Here is a 21,363-nt window from a genome sequence, read left to right as displayed (position 1 = left end):
GTCAGAGGTCTTCTCACCCTTTTAAGACTTACTGTTTTTGGCTAAACAAGGGCTCATTTGAGTGAAAATTATTTCTTGCCTTCCAGAAAATGTCAGTTTTACTTAAGAGTTGCGATAACTGCTCTTATAACAGCATTTGAAAGCAGTTTTTGGTCAAACAATAAAGTAAATTTTGCTTGTTTCATTATTTGTTTCATTATTTTTTCCCGTAGGTTCGCCTCGCCAATACTCAGACAAACAAGTCATCAACCATCTACGGCACTGAGTCCTGTGTCGTCTCACTGGCATCCAAGTAAATGCATAATACATATTCATAGGTGGTCATGACCAACAGATAGTGTAAGGTGCACTGTTGGTTTGTTATTCACAAAATATTTTCGAGGAAGATGGCCTTGTCCTCAAAATGCCAACAAATGATATGCTTGTTCATTTTCTTCATCTGTCTCGTCTGTTCTGTGCCAGTGTTTCTGGTAAAGGCATCCTGTCTGGCCACGCTGATGGGACAGTCGTGCGTTACTTCTTTGGTGACGAGGGGTCAGGGGAGTCTCAGGTACCTACTTTAAATTTATCATCACATAGATTGTCTACATGTTGCTGCAACATTTATTGTATACACTTGCTTTCAATGTGTCTATCACGCAAAACAAAACGCACTCCCTCTTGCTCTGACACAGGGTAAGCTGTTGATGCACCCATGCCCACCCTATGCTCTGGCCTGGGGTGCAAACAGCATCATGGTGGGTGGCTGTGACAAGAAGGTGGTGGCCTACGGCAGAGAGGGTCACATTCTGCAGACCTTTGAGTACAGCCGCGACCGCACTGAGAGGGAGTTTACCGTGGCTGCCACCAGCCCCAGCGGGCAGTCGGTTGTGTTTGGGAGTTATGACCGGTCAGTACATCGTCTCTCAGTTGATATACAGACAGTACTGCGATACCCATCACACATCAGGTATCATTTACAATACTCAGACTATTTGCATAGGGTTCAGCAAGTTTTTTTCTCTCCTGTATTTTTCACCCAGGTTGCGGGTGTTTAACTGGGCTCCCAGGAGAGGTGTGTGGGATGAAGCCAAGCCCAAAGAGATTCTCAACCTCTACACCATCACCAGTTTGGCCTGGAAGAAAGATGGCTCACGCCTCTGTGCTGTAAATACTTAATCTGTCGCATTATTTTAATCTGGAGTGTTTACTTTAACGCCAACCTACTAATTAAATAACATGTCTTTTGCTCTTTAGCTCTTCAGGGGAGATTTGCAGCAGTGGTTACATGTTTATGTATGGGCAGGTCTCTACCTGGTTTTACACTGATATTAAACTGGTTACTGTGGCGCTGAGTTCCTGTTTCTACAGTATAGCATGCCGCTCTGTTAAATACACACCTGAAACACAAATCTGTAAAAAAACTAAATGGTGTTTTATGTATTTATTTATAGTGTGTGTTTGTGTCTTGACAGGGAACACTGTGTGGGGGAGTGGAGCTGTTCGATTGCTGCTTGCGGAGAGCCATCTATAAGAACAAGTTTGAGATGACCTACGTTGGCCTGAGCCAGGTAGAGACAGATGGGAAAAATTCAAGTATTTGTCTAAACCACAAAAGTGAAGTATTTTTAATCACATAAACTGTGGAGCATTCAGGACCAACAAAGCAATAGTATCCCTCACTTTGGTCTCTGCCACTTGCCAGTTTGCATAAGATGAGGTTCAATAAGATAATAGTTATGAATCCCACACCAAAGAAATTTGCACCCTGCAGCAGATCAAGAATCAGAACCAAGAGAATGGAAGAGTGCAAAAAAAGGATAAAAATGTTACAAATATACAATTTAGACAAAAAAATATATAAAACTCTTTATACACATCTCACTTATACAGATACTGTATGTACATGATTGATAGGTGCACAGGCTAACCGAAAAACACACGTTGTGTCTTATATTTCCTTTAAATATATAGAAATATCGCCTTTAAATATTATTGCACAGTAAGTGGTAAAATTTTGCATAGTAGTAAACTGCATAGCCATGTCACACAGTATAAATATAAAGAAAATGGGTTAGTACGTATACATACGTGAGTATGAATAAGTAGAAGTTCTAGAAAATATATATAACCTGAGGTGGAAACATATGGTGCAAAATTGAAAATAGCCAGCTGATTGTGCAGTAGCAATAGTTCAGCTTTAAATAATTAAAGTGCAAAAAACAAACAAAGAAAAAAACAGTCCACTATCTAAATTTTATAATTAAAAAAGAGACAGAGGACATGGAAGTTTCAGAAACTAACCCAGTATCTTAAGATTTACTGATTAATCTATGCATCACATGGACCAGTAAAAGTATTTTTTCAGTATTTGAAAGCATATTGTTTTTGCATCAAATTTTGAAATCAGAACAAAAATAAGCCATACTTATCACACACATTAAAGGATAACTTAGGTATTTTTCAACCTGGGCTCTATTTCCCCATGTGTATGTGTGCATATGATTCATAGGTACAACAAACAAAGGTTTTAAAATTGGTTCAATATTGGCGGATTGCAACCGGGAGCAGTGAAACGAGCTAAAACGATAATGGGGGCAAATGCGTCCCGCCCGTATAAGTTTGCGCATTAAAAGTGCTTTTTTTTCGCCACTGACCGGTTCAGATTGCCAGTGTTATCTCTGTAAATAGCATACTAAGCGTTTCCCTTACCTCTGGGCTGTGTGACGTCATCTCGCGAGAGCTTTGCTCCACTGTGTCTGTAGCTCTCTCTACTTGTGGGAGAGCCGTTTTCTTGAGGAAGAGGTGTTTCGGCATTGGATGTCTTCTCTTCTTCGGCTGGCAGTAGTCATCTTGGGAGAAGTGAGCACTGCAGACCCGATGGTCTGCAAGGCGCAATGTCTGGACAGGAGTGTTAGCATCCATTTGTAGCACAGCTAGCCACAACTTCAGCATCTCGCCGTCCGACAAAGGCAGCCTATGAAAGCTGTACAGGGTGTTGCGCGACATCCTGTTCTTGCAATTCGGATAAGCACAAACACGAACCACTGTGTTTTCAATCGATGCAGTAAAACTCTCAACTGTACTCCGGGACAACCAGCGCCACTCTGAGCAGCGCTCAGCATGGCTCCTCTTTTTTCTTCCGGCAACAAGCAAAGCTCTTGCGAGATGATGTCACACAGCCCAGAGGTAAGGAAAACGCTTAGTATGCTATCTACAGAGATAGCACTGGCGATCTGAACCGATCAGTGGCGGTCACTTTTAATGCGCAAACTTATACGGGACGCATTTGCCCCCATATCTACCTTGCGGCTGCCGGCTGCATCCGCCACCCTCAATACTAAACCAATTTTAAAACGAGTTGTTGAATCATACGCACACATACACATGGGGAAATAGGGCCCAGGTTGAAAAATACCGAAGTTAACCTTTAATTAGTATGAGTTCCGACAACATTTTTTTTTTTTTTTTTTTTTTAGCCTTAAATTGTCAGGACAGTCAAGCATGAAAGGGAGAGAGAGAGGGAGTGACATGCAGCAAAGGGCCACAGGCTGGAGCTGAACCCGGGCCGCTGCGGCAACAGCCTTGTACATGGGGTGCCTGCTCTATCCACCAAGCCTCTGACGCCCCGATTTCCGACAACATTTTATGTAATGGTTGTCTGATTACAGCAACATACCAGTATTTTGCTTAATTTTCAAACTAGTTCTTTAACAAAATGTAAATATAGGCTTTTAGTAATCCCCTAGAACAAACACTGTGTGTCTTGTTTGTACTATAAAACTTAAAAACTGTGATAAAACATATTAACTTGACAGTGACTAGTTTTTGGAAACACAACTGTTAGAAATGAGTAGAAATGGCCTTTAAACTTAATCAAGTATTTTCTGATTAGCAAAGAAAAAATTCTATCCTAAGTTAATTAATGCATGAATAGATTTTGCTGCTGGTTTGGATAAAGTAAGATACAAATTAAATTTGACAATTATGACTGAGAGAATAGCAAAGCAGGTAATGAGACGGCTGATGTGTAATAATATTTTCCAGTCAAGAGTTCAGAAAGAACATTTGCTTTCTTTCTTGTTATGAGTGAGTCTGCCTGGTGTTGCAGCTGATAGTTATTTTACTGTGACTCAGCCAGACTGAGTCAACTGACTGGTGTTTAAGGAGCAGATGAATCCTTGTGTGTATTTGTGGAGCATTAATATACTTTTAAGCCCTCTCATATAGTTTCATTTTGCGATGTATTAAGTCATTGAATTTCACCCCTATTGTGTATAGAATACAAATGAAAAATGATTGAGAAATACATTTTATCTTACGTATTTATATATTTATTTAGCCTCCTTCTCCACGTTCCTGTCTCAATCGTCTCATCATCCTCTTCTAGGTGATAGTGAGGAACCTCTCTTCAGGAACACGGGTGGTCCTGAAGTCCTATTACGGTTATGAGATAGAAGAAGTCAAAATCATGGGCAAAGATCGCTACCTGGTGGCTCACACCTCCGACACTCTTCTGCTGGGAGACCTGCTGACCAATAAATTGAGCGAGGTAGGACTTAAAGGGTTATTTCACCTAAATCACAAAAACATACATCAAGCCATCAGTGTGGAAAGTAACTTGATACATTTACTCAAGTACTGTAATTAAGTACAATTTTGAGGTACTTGTTCTTCCATATTCAGCTACTTACAGAATCAGAAAATTATGATTCATTACAGTTGCTCCGATGTAAAGAATTATAAACAAGGTTTGGCCTCCACCCCAGTACAGTAGGGATGAGTGAAATTATGAATGTGTGTCAAATTGTTGAAAGATTAACTTTGGAAAAACATACCTTTTGAAGACACCATTTCCCAGTTACTCAGCATAATCCGCAGACCTTACTGTGAACAGGATATGAAGGGTTTTTTTAGGACTTTTTCTTCAGTGTTGTTTCCATTGAAAACTGTCACACTTCACTGCTTTGAACAACCTGAATAGAATCCATTCACCTCCTCAAGTCTGTGTCCCCGCCTGTCCTGTCATACTGTACATTCATGGTCCTTTGTTTCCTTCTAACAATAAAAAAGCCTTGACTCTGCTGCCTCTCTTTCAGGTGCCGTGGCCCGGCTCAGGGGGAAATGAAAAGTTCTTCTTTGAAAATGAATCAGTAAGTACACACATGAAGATTATTATTAAGAAGTTGTGGGTTTTTTCTCCATGAATATTCAAGACACATCTATCTGTTGGTTTTCCATTAAAGTTTACAGCTGTGCCAAGACAGCGCTCGCTAAATTGTACAATATAATGTTAGTTCCAATACAGTAGGAGGTTCCTTTAGACAGTATGTCTCCCTACTGCTCCTATTATATTACACTCTACTGTGTTTTATTTGACTGTATTTCATGTTTCAGGTGTGTATGATTTTTAATGCCGGGGAGCTGAGCCTGGTGGAATACAGTAACAATGAGATCCTGGGATCAGTCAGAACTGAATTTATGAACCCTCACCTCATCAGGTAGGTCCAGTGACACAAAACAGACGCACCTAATCGAGTTGGTTTATTAAAAGAAACCTCAACAGGTTGGTCTGGTTCCTAAGAACAAAGGTAGAGTAGTCTGACAGATATCATTGGTCTAATTGTTATATTGAATGTAACAATTGTAAAAAGGTCAGATCTGAAGCATTTGTATCAGCCTTAATTAAAAATGTGGGGTCCAACGGTAAAAGGTGTTTTTATTTATCAGTGTCTTCATCCATTTTGACTGTTGAGGTACAAAATTTCCAACACAGCTTTATAGGCATTGTAAACATCCAAAATAAAGAAGGTGACAACTCAGCATTTTTGCTTAGTAAAAATAGCCCTGTCAATATATGTATTTCCCAATTTTGGGTCCTTCAGTATGGAAGCGTACTGCAATCACAAAAAAAATTTTGCCCTGTTTTTCTGAATTAGCAAGATAATATTTCAGAATAATGAGAAAAGTTTTCATGGGGAAAAAACATGCTCTTGTTTTTTCTGAACTAACAAGATAATCTCATAAAAAAATTTCTAGTTATTTTTCTGAATTACAAGATGATAATCTTGTTAATTCTCATTATTCTAAATTGTTTTTATTGAATTAACGAGATAACAATCTCAGAAACTGCTATTTTTCTAAAAAAAAATCTGAATGAAATGATAATCTCGTAAATTCTCATTTTTCTAAATTATTTTTTTGAATTAACAAAATAACTATCTTGTAAATTCTAAATTTTCTATTTTTTTTAATTAAAAAGATAATCTTGTAAATTCAAAATTTTCTGAATTATTTTTTATTTAGGAGATACTGATCTCGTAAATTCTAAATTTTTTAGTCATTTTTAAATGAAAAAGATAATCTCATAAATTCTCATTTTTGTAAATTAGTTTTTTGAATTAATGAGATAACAATCTTGTGAATTTGAATTTTTTTGAATTTTTTTTTAATTAAAAAGATTATCTTAATAATTCTCATTTTCTGTATTAATTTCTGAATGAACAATGTAATAATCTCATAAATTCTTGTTTTTCTCATTTTTTTTGAATTGAATTGAATTTGAATTTGAATTCATTTGAATTTTGAATTGAATGATATTAATCATTAATTTTGAAAAAGAGAGCAGTTTTTTTCTCAAGTGAATGCATTACATGTCAGTAGTTTATAATTACTTACTATAATTACTTTGCAACTCTAATGTAATTGTTAGGAAACTTTGTCAGATGTAGAAAAATGTTTAACAAGCAAATAAAACTCAATTTTACTCTTCTGTTTTAAAAGTAGTCTTTTTTTAATCTAAGTATAAACATATAAAAATGCCAATATAATATATATACAGTTCAAATAACTCCCTGATCATAACTAATAAAACATGCATTTCCAGCTCTGACCATTAGATGGGTGTATTGAGCTGTGCAGAAACTCCAGTTACCATGACTCTGGGCCTTCAGAGGCGTCAGTGAGCCTCAGCCTGCTCGTCAGCACACATCCATGTTAAAATATTCAGCCCTGTCAAAAGTGTCAGGACTGACAGTTCCCCGGGTAACTGACTAATGGCCGACTGCTGTTGAGGCCAGCAGGTTTCAGGATGCTCTGACTGCTCCTCGCCTCTGGCTGGACACTGTAGCATGACAACATCATGATCAGCAGTGTCCTGGGATTCCAACAGCAGCTGATGCCAATTATACTGAGCAGATGCTGGATTTAATACGTACATGTTGAACAGCTGTAAATTCAGTCATGTTACAGTGACAAAGTTTTTGTGTTACTGACGGTGTGTTTGTATGTTTACCTGTGCAGTGTGCGACTAAATGAGAGGAAGCAGAGAGGAGTTGAAGACAACAAGAAGCTGGCATACCTGATTGATATGAAGACCATTTGTATTGGTAAGAATGAGTGTTTGTCACTGTGGGGTTGGTGTGTTCATTCACAGTAGTGGAAAGTTACTAAGCACATTTACCCAGGTACTTGAGTACAATTTTGAAGGATAACTTCAGTTACTTTGTAGATTGAGATTGATAATGAAAAATATAATCATCAAATAAATTCTGAGCAATATCAAAGGTTTATATAAGATAAGATATGACTATTGATCCAGGGGGATAAATTCACAAGTTACCCACCAGTATATGAAGTAATTAAAATTAGCCCCACCTGCAATATGAAAGTGAAACATACATTAACGCATAAGGAATGAGAATCACATAATATTCTATACATTATTCTGAAGTGGGACATTCTTCATAATGAGTATTATTACTTTTGGTACTTCAAGTAATGGATAAGTACAACCAGTGGGTAATTATTGCGAAATGAAACCCAACAGGGTGATGCAGGACTGAATCACCGTGAAGCTGCACATTATCCCAGTTATTACACCACTACTGACTGGATCAGTCAATAATTGGACAAAACATACAGATTTAAAAATGATTTTTATTGCTTCAGCTAAGCATGTATTATCAGGGCTGTGTCCATAATATAGCAACAGTCAGGTATTCATAGAAATAGTCTGCTTTTGAGAAATGACAGACTGTAGAGCACCATAATTGACCAATCAGAAAAGAGTATTAAACAAAACTGCGCAATAAGTACAATTCTAAATGTAGAACTTCTACTTGTAAGAAAGTATTTCAACACTGTAGTACTGCTACTTTTACTAAAGTAAAAGATCTAGTTACATCTTCCACCACTGGTCATTCATGTTATTTAAATACAATATAAATTTAACCCCACACGTAAGCTGATATGAACAATTTGCTGACCCAGCTCAGGTCTTCCTTGGGCAAGAAATGCAAACAAACAAAAATAGATGTAGTTAAGCTGTTTATGGTATCCTGCAGAGCTCCTAATGTCCTCAAAGGTGATTTTTTTGCACTGAAGTTATTATCTTGTGTGCACGAGATAATAACTTGTGTGCACATGATAAAATACATCACCTTACAGGACTTTAGGGGCATAGTAGTATACAGCATCTATTCCAGTGAGATTCTGTGGATGTGCACTGGACTGTTGTAGCCATTTGTGGAATAAGACTTCTAATTTGACACCTGAGGTTAAACACCCTGTACCTTAAGCTGAAACTTCCCATTTCTAAAATATTGCACTGATACTTTAATATCATAAAGATCCACTACCCCAAAGAAAAAAAACAAAAAACTACTTTTGATTCTTTATAGCAGACATTTCCTGTGTCTGTTTGTCTTGTAGCGAGTAATGTTGCCCATATTGGTACTTTTACTGCTTTCATATATACTTTACATTACAGGATAATGATTGTGTTCCTTGTAGTCAATAAATCACATGAAAAGACCAACACCAACAATTTATTAGTCTGTCCCTCAATACTTTCTAACTTCCTGTCTTTGGCTCTCAGACTCAAGCCCAGTGGTTCCTCCTAAAAACGTAAATCTTGTAAGACACCTCAAACTCATATAGTTTAATTTTTAAAAAGGCTCAGTTATTTCCTACCACAGCTGGCCACTGTAGGTTTTATCAAAAGTAACTTAAACAAGAGGAAACAGTGCATTTGTTTGGGACTATTTTCAGCGGTGGATTAATCCACATTTGGTGCTTTAGTGAGTATTTGTGGCAGCAGGATGGTGCATGTGGGACTGAGTCAAAATAAACTATGATGTGTTTGTTCATGGTAATGAAGGAACATGTCACCCAGCGCTACAGCGTGACTCATTGATATGTTTTTAATAGTTTTTGGACAACAGCGGAGCTCTGTGGCACAGAGGGATACTCGGCTTTGGATACACAGCCAATACTTGTTGTCGGGATCAATTGATTGTTTGTTTTTTGGTGATTTTATTGTGGGATTTGTAACAATAAGAAAAAATGCTGAATATTGCCAGCCTTATACTTAAATGCCAACAAGTTTTCGTTCCAAGGCAAAAACAGCTTGCCTGAATTCTCAGCACCTGACCAAGTCATAGTGAGTCATCAGTTCTTATCAGCAACACTGTCAGCTCTGCAGATTAACATGTTCATTTTGCACTGGAGGTTTGTGAATTGCTTTTGATTATAGAACAGCTTCAATCTGCATCTTTTCAACACTGTCGGATGTTGATGATGCTACCATTATTACATTTTTCTCTGCACGAATCTTCTAGTACATCTTGTTTCGCACATTGAGCCGGACAGCTAGGTTTCACACATGATTACTCACCATAATATTAAAACTGCTACAACTACAATAACTGCACTATATCATCAATGGAACTGTATAATTTCCATTAAGTGGACCACACTGACTGGGCTGTATTCCATTTTAATTAAAAAGTTGACGTATCAGCAGACTAATAATATCAGCTTGATCCCAGAGCAGGTAAGTTTTTAAAGTAGAGAAACTACCTGATAGAATCAGAGATAATTATGATACAGTGATTAATTGAATAGAAAGCCAGTTTTCGTTTGACACATTGCCACACTGGCTGTCTCACTCCTCTCAGTTAACTTGTCCTTTTCTTTCTCCGCTCAGTGGACTTGGCTGGGGGCTACAATCTGGGAACCATCAGCCAGAACTCCAAGATTGACTGGCTGGAGCTCAATGAAACCGGACGCAAACTGCTGTTCAGGGACAAGAAGCTGCGGGTGAGAATAAAAAACCTCAGCACCCTGAGGGACTGTAAGAGTGGAAACAGTAGGAGTGAGGCCCAAAGCCAGAGAGGGCAGATGATAGATAAGATGATGATTAGTAAAGCAGTAAGTCAAGTAGAAAAATCACCACCTTGGTTGGGGGATGTCTAAAGTTATAGGCACGTCCATCACCCAAATAATGTCTCTGGGCTTTTTGTGGAGTTATTTTGGTCATCCAGATGATAGGATAGTATTTCAGAATAAATGTGGACTCAATTTGCCAGAGGGGGCGCCGCAAGTCCCGAGAGAACTCAATCCATCCATCCATATATGTTGTGGCTTGTGACCTATTTTAACAAAGCAACTGTCCGTGTTTTATTTAAACCATTAATTATAAGAGGCCTGAAGAAGTAACATCACCCAAATATGACCTGTGACCCTGTATCCAAACATAAATATAGGTTTGTTTAGCATAAATGTTTTTTTTTTATTACTTTCTTATCCCGCTAATTTTCGTCTTGATTGACTCCCTTGATCGACTCCCCAGATTGATCTTGCAACCCCTACAGTAGGAGAGATTTCCTACAGGTTGGACCCAACATTTTTCATACAGCTGTTTGTTTTCAGTCAAATAATTGTTTGATTTGTATTCAAAAACATTTGCAAAATTGATAACAAAAAAATAAGAGCAATAGATCCTCTAGGGATGCACAATATTGGATTTTTTTGCAGATGTCCGGTATGCTGATATATAACAACTTATTTCGCTGATAACCAATACCAATATCGATATATATCCACTTTTTTCCTCAGCTAATTTTCTCCTCTTTAGTGGAATTTACATTATGTTCTGCATGCATTCTCTTGTCGTGACAGCCCACCAGCAGATGGAGACATGAAATACAATGTCTTTAAATACACTGATCAGCCAAAACATTAAAGCCTTGGATCCTGGCATTCATGTGGATGCTACTTGAGGTACTCCACCCAACCGAACACTGTTGCAGACCAAGTAAACCCCCTCACAGCGACGGCACTGGTCGATAGCAGTGGCCCCCCAGCAAGACAATGCACCATGCTGCACCACAAAAACTGCTCAGGAATGACCCCAGGAATGGGACAAAGAGCTCAAGGCGTCAACCTGGCCTCAAAATACCCCAGATCCCAATCTGATTGAACATCTGAACAATGTGCTGTTACCCCAGAGGTACCCACAATCCATGGCGGGTGCTCCTTGGACTGGACTTGGCTCTGATGTGTCAAGGCATGGACACAGGACCGCTGGAGGATGTTCTTTGGTGCCTGGCATCAGGGCATTACTTTCAGATCTTTTGAGTCCTGTGAGGTGGGGTACCAGCACATCTTACAGATGTTTGATCAGATTGGGATCTGGGGAATTTTGGTGCCAGGTCAATGCCTTGAGCTCTTTGTTTCGTTCCTTGGACCATTCCTGAGCCGTTTTTGTGGTGTGGCTTGGGGTATTGTCTTGTTGGGGGGGGACCACTGTTACTGAGGAGTGCCGTTGCCATGAAGGGGGTTTTCTTGATTTATAACTCATACATTGTAAATAGTAAATGGACTGCACTTGTATAGCGCTTTTCTAGTCGAGTCACACACTGGTGGCTGAGGCTATCATACATGGTGCCACCAGCAACTCAGTAAACATTCACACACACACACACACACACACACACACACACACACACACACACACACACAGACACACACACACACTGATGGAACGGCCATCAGGAGCAATTTGAGGTTCAGGATCTTGCCCAAGGATACTTCAACATGCAGACTGCAGGAGCCGGGGATCGAACTGCCGATCTTCCAATTAGTGGGTCACCAAGTCACCAAGCTCCATTCTTCATTGTTATAACATAACCAACTGTAGGGATGGAAGTAGAAATAACATTAATAAAATACTCCACCCCCCCAAATGATAATTTGGATGTCAATCACTAAATGCATGTTATGTTGAATTCAAGAAGAAAACTTTGTTTCTCTTGCATTCCTCCACAGCGAACGAAGAATCCAAAAACCCGAGAAAGTTCTTGATGAATTAAAGTCGTAGGGATCCACGTTTAATAACAGAAAACTATATCAAATAATCTGCTAACAGGCTCTCACACAAGTATAATCCAAGTCTTATTTATCCAGTTGTATGCTCAGTACTTCCTTAAGAGATGCACTTTCACTAAAACTTAACTATTTAAAACACTTACGCATAAACAGTGCAGGCCTGTTACTCGTCCGTTAGAGCTTAGATCGGGCCCAAAAAATCCACCCCGACCCAGGCACGTTATGTCCGGGACCAGCCCGGCCCATCCAATTAACTGTAATTATGGGCCTGAGCCCGATTTAACTCCGACATTTTTCAATAAGTTGGCTGTTATAATTAAGAGTATTAAACCACAATTCTTGTTATTTGAATTACAGAAATATGGGATCTTAATGAATGGCACAACACGGAAGCATGATTATGTAATAAAACAGGTGTTTATTTTAGGATCCTAAGGTCAAATGGAAAAAATGAACAGTGAACTATAACATACAAGATGAACAATAATTAACTTTGTGCAGCCTCGGTCTTAGTCTTAGATTCAGGCGGAGCTGCATGTCCGATCCGATGACCCCAGGCAAGCCAGTCCATCTCTTTTAGAGTGTTTAAATCGGCTTAATTTAGCCTGTTCTTTTTGGATTTTGTTTTATTTGTTTTGAATACAATTTATTATGTTCTATTTATTCTATTTATCATACCCTACATGCAAAATTCATGTGCATAATAGCCTTATTTGTTTGAGCTTTTTTGTTTATTGCAACCTGAGCCCACCTGTCTGAGCCACCGCGGGCCGGGCCGGGCTAAGGCTCGGGCAGAGAATCTAAGCTCTGTCGTCCCTCCCTGAGACTATACTAAAAGGTCACTCAAAGTGAAGGTCCTCCCTCTGAGAGGTATTTCAGGCATTATATATATATATATATATATATATATTTTTTTTTTTTTTTTATTGATTTTACACACAACAGCCACAACATTTTGTTTCAAGTCCATTCCTCCTTCATATTCAGGATTCAGGATATTCATGATCACAGCACACTATCATAACTAAAAAAGCAAGTTAATTTGTTTTTTCTTCAGTTCGTTTTGATTTATTCCGCTGGCTTATGTGTAGAAACATATATTTTTACCTTTGTCCACCTGAATGCCAAAAACAAACAACATTTAGAAAAGGTCACTGTTTTGGCAGCTCTGAGATTCACAGCTTTCTGAGAGGCAGGATGAGAGTGGCAGAGAGCTGCTGTCAGTTGTTGCCCCGGGGTAATGAAACAGTTTGATGTCTAAGCCCTGGGGCAAAGACATGGAGAACTCTGGTAATTGGGAATCCTTCAGTGGCTTCAAACTTTTCGCTACAGTCTTTTTTTTTTTTTTCACAATAGGTACAATAGCACCATTTTTTTAAGTATGTACAAAAAGAACTTTAGTGGAACAGATTGTGAAATATTTATGTGTAGATCTCCAATACACAAAAGAAGGGATGGTTGAGGGTAATCAGAAGCAGAAAAGTCTCTGTAGTCTCTCTGGCTGTTTTTAGACTCTGGTAAGTTTTGTGGTTCTTATGCAGATAGAAATCTTAACGTTGAACTGCCGCTTGTCTGAATATTGTTGTGAATACTTTGGATTAAAGTTGTTGTTTCTTCTGCTCAGGTATATTTAAAACCTTGACTTGTTTTTGTTTGGATCCACATGGCTTTTCTCCTGTCCATGTTAAAAGGAATTGTCTTTAATTACCTCTAATTCAGTTCTGTTGGTGCATGAAGGTCAGACATGCACGTCATTGGTCTGTTAAGTGGATAAAAATGCAGCGTATCAGACCGAAAATGATTTATACAATTTCACATTTTTGGATGTTAACATTCATGGCACATATTCACTGTGGTTCCCACCAGTGAGAAATTCTGGAAAGTGAAGTTGTGTAACAAATGTTGCTTTAATTGAAACTCGCTTTCAAGTGAACTTATCAACAGGCTGCTCTTCCTCGTTGCATTAAAACGTGGCCGGCTGAGCTCCAGGGTGAAGCTATAGAAGCAGCATTATTAAAAATGGCGGTGTGGGAGATATTAAGTTAGCTGATTACAACAGTGGGCGGTCTCTCATAGACACACACGTGCATGCACACACCCACGTATATATTAAGTGCTGTGGGAGCCACTGTAGCTTATAGAATATACATAATCTCATCAGCTCATCAAGAGTATAGTAGGATAGACTGCAGTGTTAGTATTCACATGGAGCTGCTGGATGTTAACTTTGTTCAAGCCGCATGAATTAAACTATGCAATGTAAACTTTAACTTCAATTAATTCCTGTGTTTACAACTATATCTGTCTTGTTTATGTTATAGTCACCAAATCTGCCTTATTACTGCTAAACATAGTGGAATGCTGGCTCTTACGTCTTACTACAGCAACCTACTCATCTGTCAGCAACCTCCAAAGGCTCTGCAATGTACAATTCTGGAATAAGAATAGCTTGCTATTTTTGGAAATACTATATATACTTCTGCTGAGAGTTAGATAAGAAGATCAATCATATGTGTTAATTGAACATGAAGCTGGAGCCAGCAGCTGGTTATGATAGCTTGAAATAATGACTCAGGGTATCTGTAGGTCCTACAAAGTTTCCTTTTAAAAAGCCTTAGAGTCTATTAAAAAAAAAAAATTAACATGTTTTTTCACCTGCCCCTCCTGGCTGTCGTGGAAACATTGTACACCTGTAAATTAAAAGTGGGATTGTTGTGATGGTGGATTTTCAGTCAGCACCATCAGACCTGTAGCAAACACTCAGACAATCAGAAAAACTGAACTTAAATTGATCATTTTGAAGTGGTTATTCCATCCATCAATTGTACGCCAGTTATCTGGCTCATTAAGTATGCCACATTAATGTTAATGATTGTATCATTGGGAATTATTGTTTTATACTGCTGGAAAGTACTGAGTTTCTATGTGCTGTGATCATAAAAGAGGTATTAAATTGCATTCTGCGTGGGATTAAAAAGGTCTTATAAAATCTTAACATGGTGAACCCTGTAGAAACCTGGATGGAAACAGCTAGCCTGAGTGTGCGTGACAACATCAGTTGGTTCCCCTGTTGTTAGTCCTTATGCCAAGCTAACTGTCTTCATATGAGTTGTATCAAACGTCTTAAGTCTCAGCAAGAAAATTAATTTCTTTGTTTAGACCATCCTTGATGATGAAATTAACAATTGAGAAAGTAAGTTTTTCCGTATCTCCCTCTCCTTCCTCCTCAGCTCCATCTGTATGACATAGAGACCGGTGTAAAAAACACTTTGCTGAGTTTCTGTTCCTACGTCCAGTGGGTTCCTGGCAGTGACGTGGTGGTCGCCCAAAACAGGGGAAACCTCTGCATCTGGTACAGTATCGACAGCCCAGAGAGCATCACCATGTTCCCGATCAAGGTGAGTACCAGCATCTCCATCACGTTACATATTAACATGACTGTAATGGTTGTTAAGTTTATAATTTCACAATAAGATGGGGCTCATATTGGCATTTTTCATCCTTTATTGGCAAAATTCAATTTAACTAATAATAATAATAATAATAGTAACAAACTTTGTTTTCATAGTGTCTTTCTAAAACCAGAGTTACTAAAATCTTTATCTGTAAAGTATTTGGTAATTATATGTCAAATAAATGTAGCAGAGTAAATAGTTAAGTAAAGTATAAAGTAAAATGAAATGGACATGGTACCTCAAATTTGTACCTAAGTGCAACACTTTGGCACATGTACTTAGTTAAATTCCACCACTGCAACATCTCTAATTCAGGTTTAAACTGGTTGCACCTCTCTTTGTTAGGGAGACATTGTGGATCTAGAGAGAGGTGATGGGAAGACGGATGTGATTGTGACAGAGGGCGTCAACACTGTGACGTACACACTGGACGAAGGCCTCATTGAGTTCGGTACAGCCATTGATGATGGAGATTATGACAGGTAGGTTGAGACCACTGTGACATACAAAAATCAGATCATCACTGTCATTACTGTCAAGCTGAACGTCCATCCAGCTTTCCAACTACTTGCTGCTTTTCTGGGTCGGAGTCAGAGTGACAGCAGGGCGAGCAGAACAGGCCAGATGTCCTTTTATCCAGCAGCTTCCTCGAGCTCTTCTTGAGGGTTTCCTCAGAGCTCCCAGGCCAGCTGGGAGGCATCATCTTTTCAGTGTGTCGTGATACCAACACCTCCAAAGTGATGCTCTCATATCGTTGTAACTGACCTCTCAGTTTGGAGGAGCAGCAGCTGAGCTCTTCACTGTGGCTCTGAACTCTGTCACACAAAGTGAGGTCATCCACCTTTAAAGGGACAGTTCACCCAAAAATCAAAATGCATATTTTTTTCTCTTACCTGTGGTGCTTTTTATTAATCTAGACTGTTTGGGTGTGAGCTGTAGAGTGTTAGAGATATCAGTTGTAGGGATGTCTGCCTTCTCTTGAATAGAGTGGAACTAGATGGCACTTGGCTTGTGGCGTCAAAGCCGCGAAAAAATAGTTTTAAAAAGCTCAATGTCTCTTTTCAGAAATGAGACTATTTAAACGATCTATAGAGCACAGTGTAAAGTGAATGGCCCAAGTGCATTTAGGGCGTTTCCAGCTCCACTTTTGCTTTTTAAAATGGTGCATATTTGGGTGCAGAGTAAGGCGCAAGGGGTAAAGGGGTTGTGTTTAGTCCCTTAATTAATCCTAGGTGTGTTTTGGGCATTTCATTTATTCAACCAATCAGAATTTCATGTTCCGTTACCATTAAAAGCCAGGTGTGCCAGCGCATGGTGCATTTTTATTTACATGGCGGATTCGGCAAATTGTAGAAGTGAGCGGTTCTCTGCTGAGAGTAATGCAGTAGGAGCAGTAATGTCAGTGTTGCAGTATCAATGGACATTTAAGCAGCAAAACTAAAATTGCTAGTCACTAACTTGACAGAGGAAACATTTATTTTCGGAAATAATCATTAAAGTTATGCTGCTCCTCATGCATTAATGTGCACAACATCTTTCTTAATGTGGAGTCACACAGCAGCTCTGCTCTGCTCTCTGCTACATTCACATTTTACAGGATGTGCCGATTTGTGCTGGGTTTAAGATAATCTAATAAAATAATCTCCAGTTGGCGCTCTATTCTTAAAAGAGGACTCTGTTTTAAAACATATTCAAAACACTTCACTGTGACCTCCAAGACACACTGCCGCTGACTTTGAAAAACCAAGTCTCTCTAATATTTTCACAACTCACACAACTGTATTTTTTCTTTTTGCAGCCATGGTGCAACTCTTCTCGTAGTGCATGTCACACTGCATCTGCAACACAAAATACTGGTGAACTTGTCTGTTCTGTCATATCTTGCTTCATGGCCTGACTCAACCTTACATCTGCATATGTGTGTGTGTGTCTTTGTGTGTGTGTTGACAGAGCCACAGCATTCCTTGAGACTCTGGAGATGTCACCAGAGACCGAAGCCATGTGGAAGACGCTCAGCAAGCTGGCTCTGGAGGCTCACCAGCTGCACATCGCAGAAAGGTCAGCAAACACACACATACACACACACAACCTTGTGAGCTAATGTTCATGTCTCTGAGCTAATTACATTCTTTATCAGTCTTCATTGTAAGTGAGACTTATCTTTGTTACTGAAGAGGAAGTAGACAACAAGGGCACCTTGGTCACCTGGAATAAAAACGTACACCTTTGGACACATATATAAGTACACACACTCTCGCACACATACACACACTTGCAGCAGATGACTGTGTCCCTGCCTGACCTCCCTCTCTAACTTCATTAATCATCGAAGACAGTTTTTTTTTAATCATAAGCATTCTCTCTCTCTCTCTCTCTCTCTCTCTCTCTCTCTCTCTCTTTCTTTCTTTCTCCATCTTTATTTCTCTCTGTTTTGAGAAACTTTCCAAATTTGAATTCTCTGTCATTAATAATGCATATGCTGTTCGTTAGGCATTGGCTTGATTTGCATAAATCATGAAATTGGGGAAAGAAACGTTTTTGTCTGGAGTGGCTAATGTTAATGAGGGAGGGAAGCGATGTTAATGAGGGAGGGAAGCGAGAAAGAGTCAGACAGAAGGAGTTTTTTAAACTTTTTTTTTCTTTCATGACTTGTTCATTAATCTGATGCAACTGTTCAGAGAGAGTTGCTAATAAAGTGGCCAAATGCTAAGATGAGCCTTTTCATTTCTCAACCCCTCAGTCTGCAGCGTATCTAAAGGCTAATTAGACTAAAGCTCTAATTTATCCCAGTTCATTAAGTGAACAGTTTTTGAGAGCTTTGACCGGACAGTACCTTTTACCGTCTCTCCACTGAATGTTTCTTTCTGTGTTTCGTCCTTCTCCCACTATTCCTTACTTGTTTGCTCTCTATTTGTTTTCTCTGCCTTTTCTTTTCTAGGTGTTTCGCTGCATTGGGTGATGTCTCAACTGTGCGTTTCCTCCATCAAACGAACCAGATTGCTGACAAAGTTTCACAGGAAATGGTGTGTTTCATATCAGCACAGATACAAGACACAAGAGTACATCTCAACACTGACCATGTATATTATTAATACAGAGTTTTGAGGGTGGTATACAAATATTTTTGGATTAAGAGGCTAATTACCAGAGGTGGCAGAAGAAGTCCTTAAATCTTTTACTTATATACTATGCAGGATTGTCAGTTACCTTTTGTAAACTCACTCTCTTGGAAAAGATTCAGTCTTGTTTGGCGTTTATTCTCACTATATTTTGCATTTTTTAAGCACTTTTTTTAGTCTTCTTGGGTATCTGCCATTTACAGTCTGGCATCTGGTCATGACCTTTTTTATAAAGCCCTAACCTCATCTAAATGCTTTGGGGGTAAACGCCCATAAACCTAGACCCTAGGTCCGCTTAGCATTTCCACCGCAACAGGACCCTTAAATGTGGGCGGGGTTGTTGTCACTCACTACTCCATCCAGCTCTCACTGCATTGCCTCATTACCGGTGACACAGATGGAAGTCTGTGCCTTGTTTATCGTCCACAGAACAAAATAAAACAGGCTGCAGTGAGAGTCTCTCTCCACGGGATATTTAAGAATAGCGGGTTTGTACATTTATTCCTTCTGAGGCAAGCTCAGGGGTTAAGTGTTGCCAGAGCCCACAGGAACAACACTCTGTGACGCTTTTTTTTCTCCGAGTGAGGATTGGGATATATGACGTCCCAGTCGAAATAAATACATATACACGCTTGAAGATCCACTCATTGCTAAAAGTGTATGTCAGATAAAAACTAAAGTAATGGTCAAAGTTGTCACAGTGAAATTTAAGGTGTGTTGTCAGCTCATGCATTGAGTAACATTACAAGTTAACATTCCACCTTAAAAGTCGCCCGCAGTCGGCCTAGTGAAGTTATTTTTTTCTCAGACTCCAGCTGCTGCAAGAGGCAGCAAAACATCCTTTCATTTTATTGGTACAGTCTACTAATAAAACTCTCCACAGTATGAACAGAGGTTACATGAGCCTCAAAACCAGCCACAACTCAGCCCAGAGCAGAGTGACTGTCCGCTATTGACCAATCAATGGACTGCAGTGTTCACAGCTCCACCTTTTAGTACCAGATCTGTGTGCTAGGCACCCCAACAGAGGGGGGACCAAATATGGGGACGGTACGGAACGGTTCCACTGGTACCATCCACAACTTTTCACAGTGGAAATGCAAAAAAAGTGTACCGAATTGAACTGAGCCGTACTGTACTGCTCGGTGGAAACAGGGCTTAAGAAAATATAGGACAGCAGAGTCTCTGTAAAAAAAAAAAAAAAATCTTTAGGTAAAAGTACTAATACAACAGTGTTGAAATACTTTGTCACAATTAACAGTCCTACAAACAAAACCTTACTGAAGTAAAAGTACAAAAGTATTAGCATCAAAGTATACTTAAACTACCAAAAGTAAAAGTACTCATTCTCATTCTGCCTCTTAGGAATCATCTATGAATGAATTATAATTATTGATACATTAATATAGTCATGACTTTAATATTGCAGCAGTTAAAGGTGGAGCTGATGTTTGTGCATTTCATATAATCTGAATCTGCAAAATAACTAGTAATGATGGTTTTCATATACATATAAAAGTGTTAGTAAAAAATACAGTATTTGCTTCCAAAACGTAGTGGAGTATAAAGTAGGATTAAATGTACTTGAGTAAACACACCTAGTCACATTCCATCAGAGATAACCAGTATTCCACACTGATATTCAATAGCTGTAAATTTAGGCAGCAGAATTTAAATTATTCATTATATGCTTTAAAGATTAATGCTTCTCATAGTGGAAATGAAAAATCAGCATTTAAAACACAGAAGACCAAAACTCTATTAATGAAATATTTTGTGAATATCAGTGATTGATTTACAATTTACAGTGGGAAATTAGTAATCCATATTCATTTCGGAATAAGACCTTCAACTTGTCATAAAAGTGATTACACACTTTCCTAACACAGTACAAACTGAGTGATCACTGCAGTGTGTGTTTTTCACTGTGTATGTGTCTCTTTTGACCAGGGAGGAGATGGAACAGAGTTTTTTCAAGTACAAGCCCACGTGGCGATGCTGGATAAGAATTTTAAACTGGCTGAGATGCACTACATGGAGCAGGTTGGTGACATGCCCTGGTTGTGCCTTGTACAACCAAACCTTATGTACACACTTGCTCACAACATGTATATCTATATACAATATGCACAATTAATTACTGATGCATTTTACAACAGATCCCAAGTTATTTTCTTACACAGCATTTCAACACTTGTTAATGTACCGTTATCTTCTGAATTACACATGAACTGGGGACACACACTTGAATTCACCAGATCAGGAACAGTATCACACCTGTACACACTTTATCACTTGCAGAAAACCAATATTGCAACTGTGATAATTATACAGTATATACGTGTGCAGATCTAAGTCATATGCTATAATCTTCGTTTCTGTGTGTCTGCAGAATTCCATTGATGAAGCGATAGAGATGTACCAAGAGCTCCACATGTGGGACGACTGCATCGCTGTGGCTGAGGCCAAGGTAATAATGAACAGACTAAATTTGTACTTAACAACTTTGCATTTTACCTGAGGGAGAGTTTGTTCTTGCTGTCTGATGTTGCTTACTGTAACCTTTTTCCATGGTGCAGTCATTTAGCTGAAGTGTTTTCTGGGTTTTCCTACTTATTAGATGAGTCTTAAATGCCTCC

General features: G+C 38.9%; 1 protein-coding gene across 1 annotated transcript in view; it reads left to right on the top strand.

Moving 5' to 3' along the window:
• ift172 (intraflagellar transport 172) overlaps positions 1-21,363 on the top strand; it is a 54,233-nt gene that overhangs the window by 2,097 nt on the left and 30,773 nt on the right. The window contains exons 6-21 of the mRNA XM_049590293.1: positions 213-292; positions 463-550; positions 675-889; positions 1,023-1,146; positions 1,455-1,550; positions 4,370-4,531; positions 5,079-5,132; positions 5,377-5,480; positions 7,282-7,367; positions 9,968-10,080; positions 15,381-15,548; positions 15,951-16,087; positions 17,556-17,663; positions 18,544-18,628; positions 20,675-20,767; positions 21,117-21,194. Coding sequence (XP_049446250.1) covers positions 213-292; positions 463-550; positions 675-889; positions 1,023-1,146; positions 1,455-1,550; positions 4,370-4,531; positions 5,079-5,132; positions 5,377-5,480; positions 7,282-7,367; positions 9,968-10,080; positions 15,381-15,548; positions 15,951-16,087; positions 17,556-17,663; positions 18,544-18,628; positions 20,675-20,767; positions 21,117-21,194 — 1,791 coding nt within the window. The remainder of the gene's footprint in view (positions 1-212; positions 293-462; positions 551-674; positions 890-1,022; positions 1,147-1,454; positions 1,551-4,369; positions 4,532-5,078; positions 5,133-5,376; positions 5,481-7,281; positions 7,368-9,967; positions 10,081-15,380; positions 15,549-15,950; positions 16,088-17,555; positions 17,664-18,543; positions 18,629-20,674; positions 20,768-21,116; positions 21,195-21,363) is intronic.

The sequence above is a fragment of the Epinephelus fuscoguttatus genome, linkage group LG11 (genome assembly GCF_011397635.1).
Source record: "Epinephelus fuscoguttatus linkage group LG11, E.fuscoguttatus.final_Chr_v1".
In the NCBI taxonomy this organism is placed as follows: domain Eukaryota; kingdom Metazoa; phylum Chordata; class Actinopteri; order Perciformes; family Serranidae; genus Epinephelus; species Epinephelus fuscoguttatus.
The sequence above is the reverse complement of the archived record's forward strand: the minus strand, read 5'-3'. Positions and strand labels throughout refer to the sequence as shown.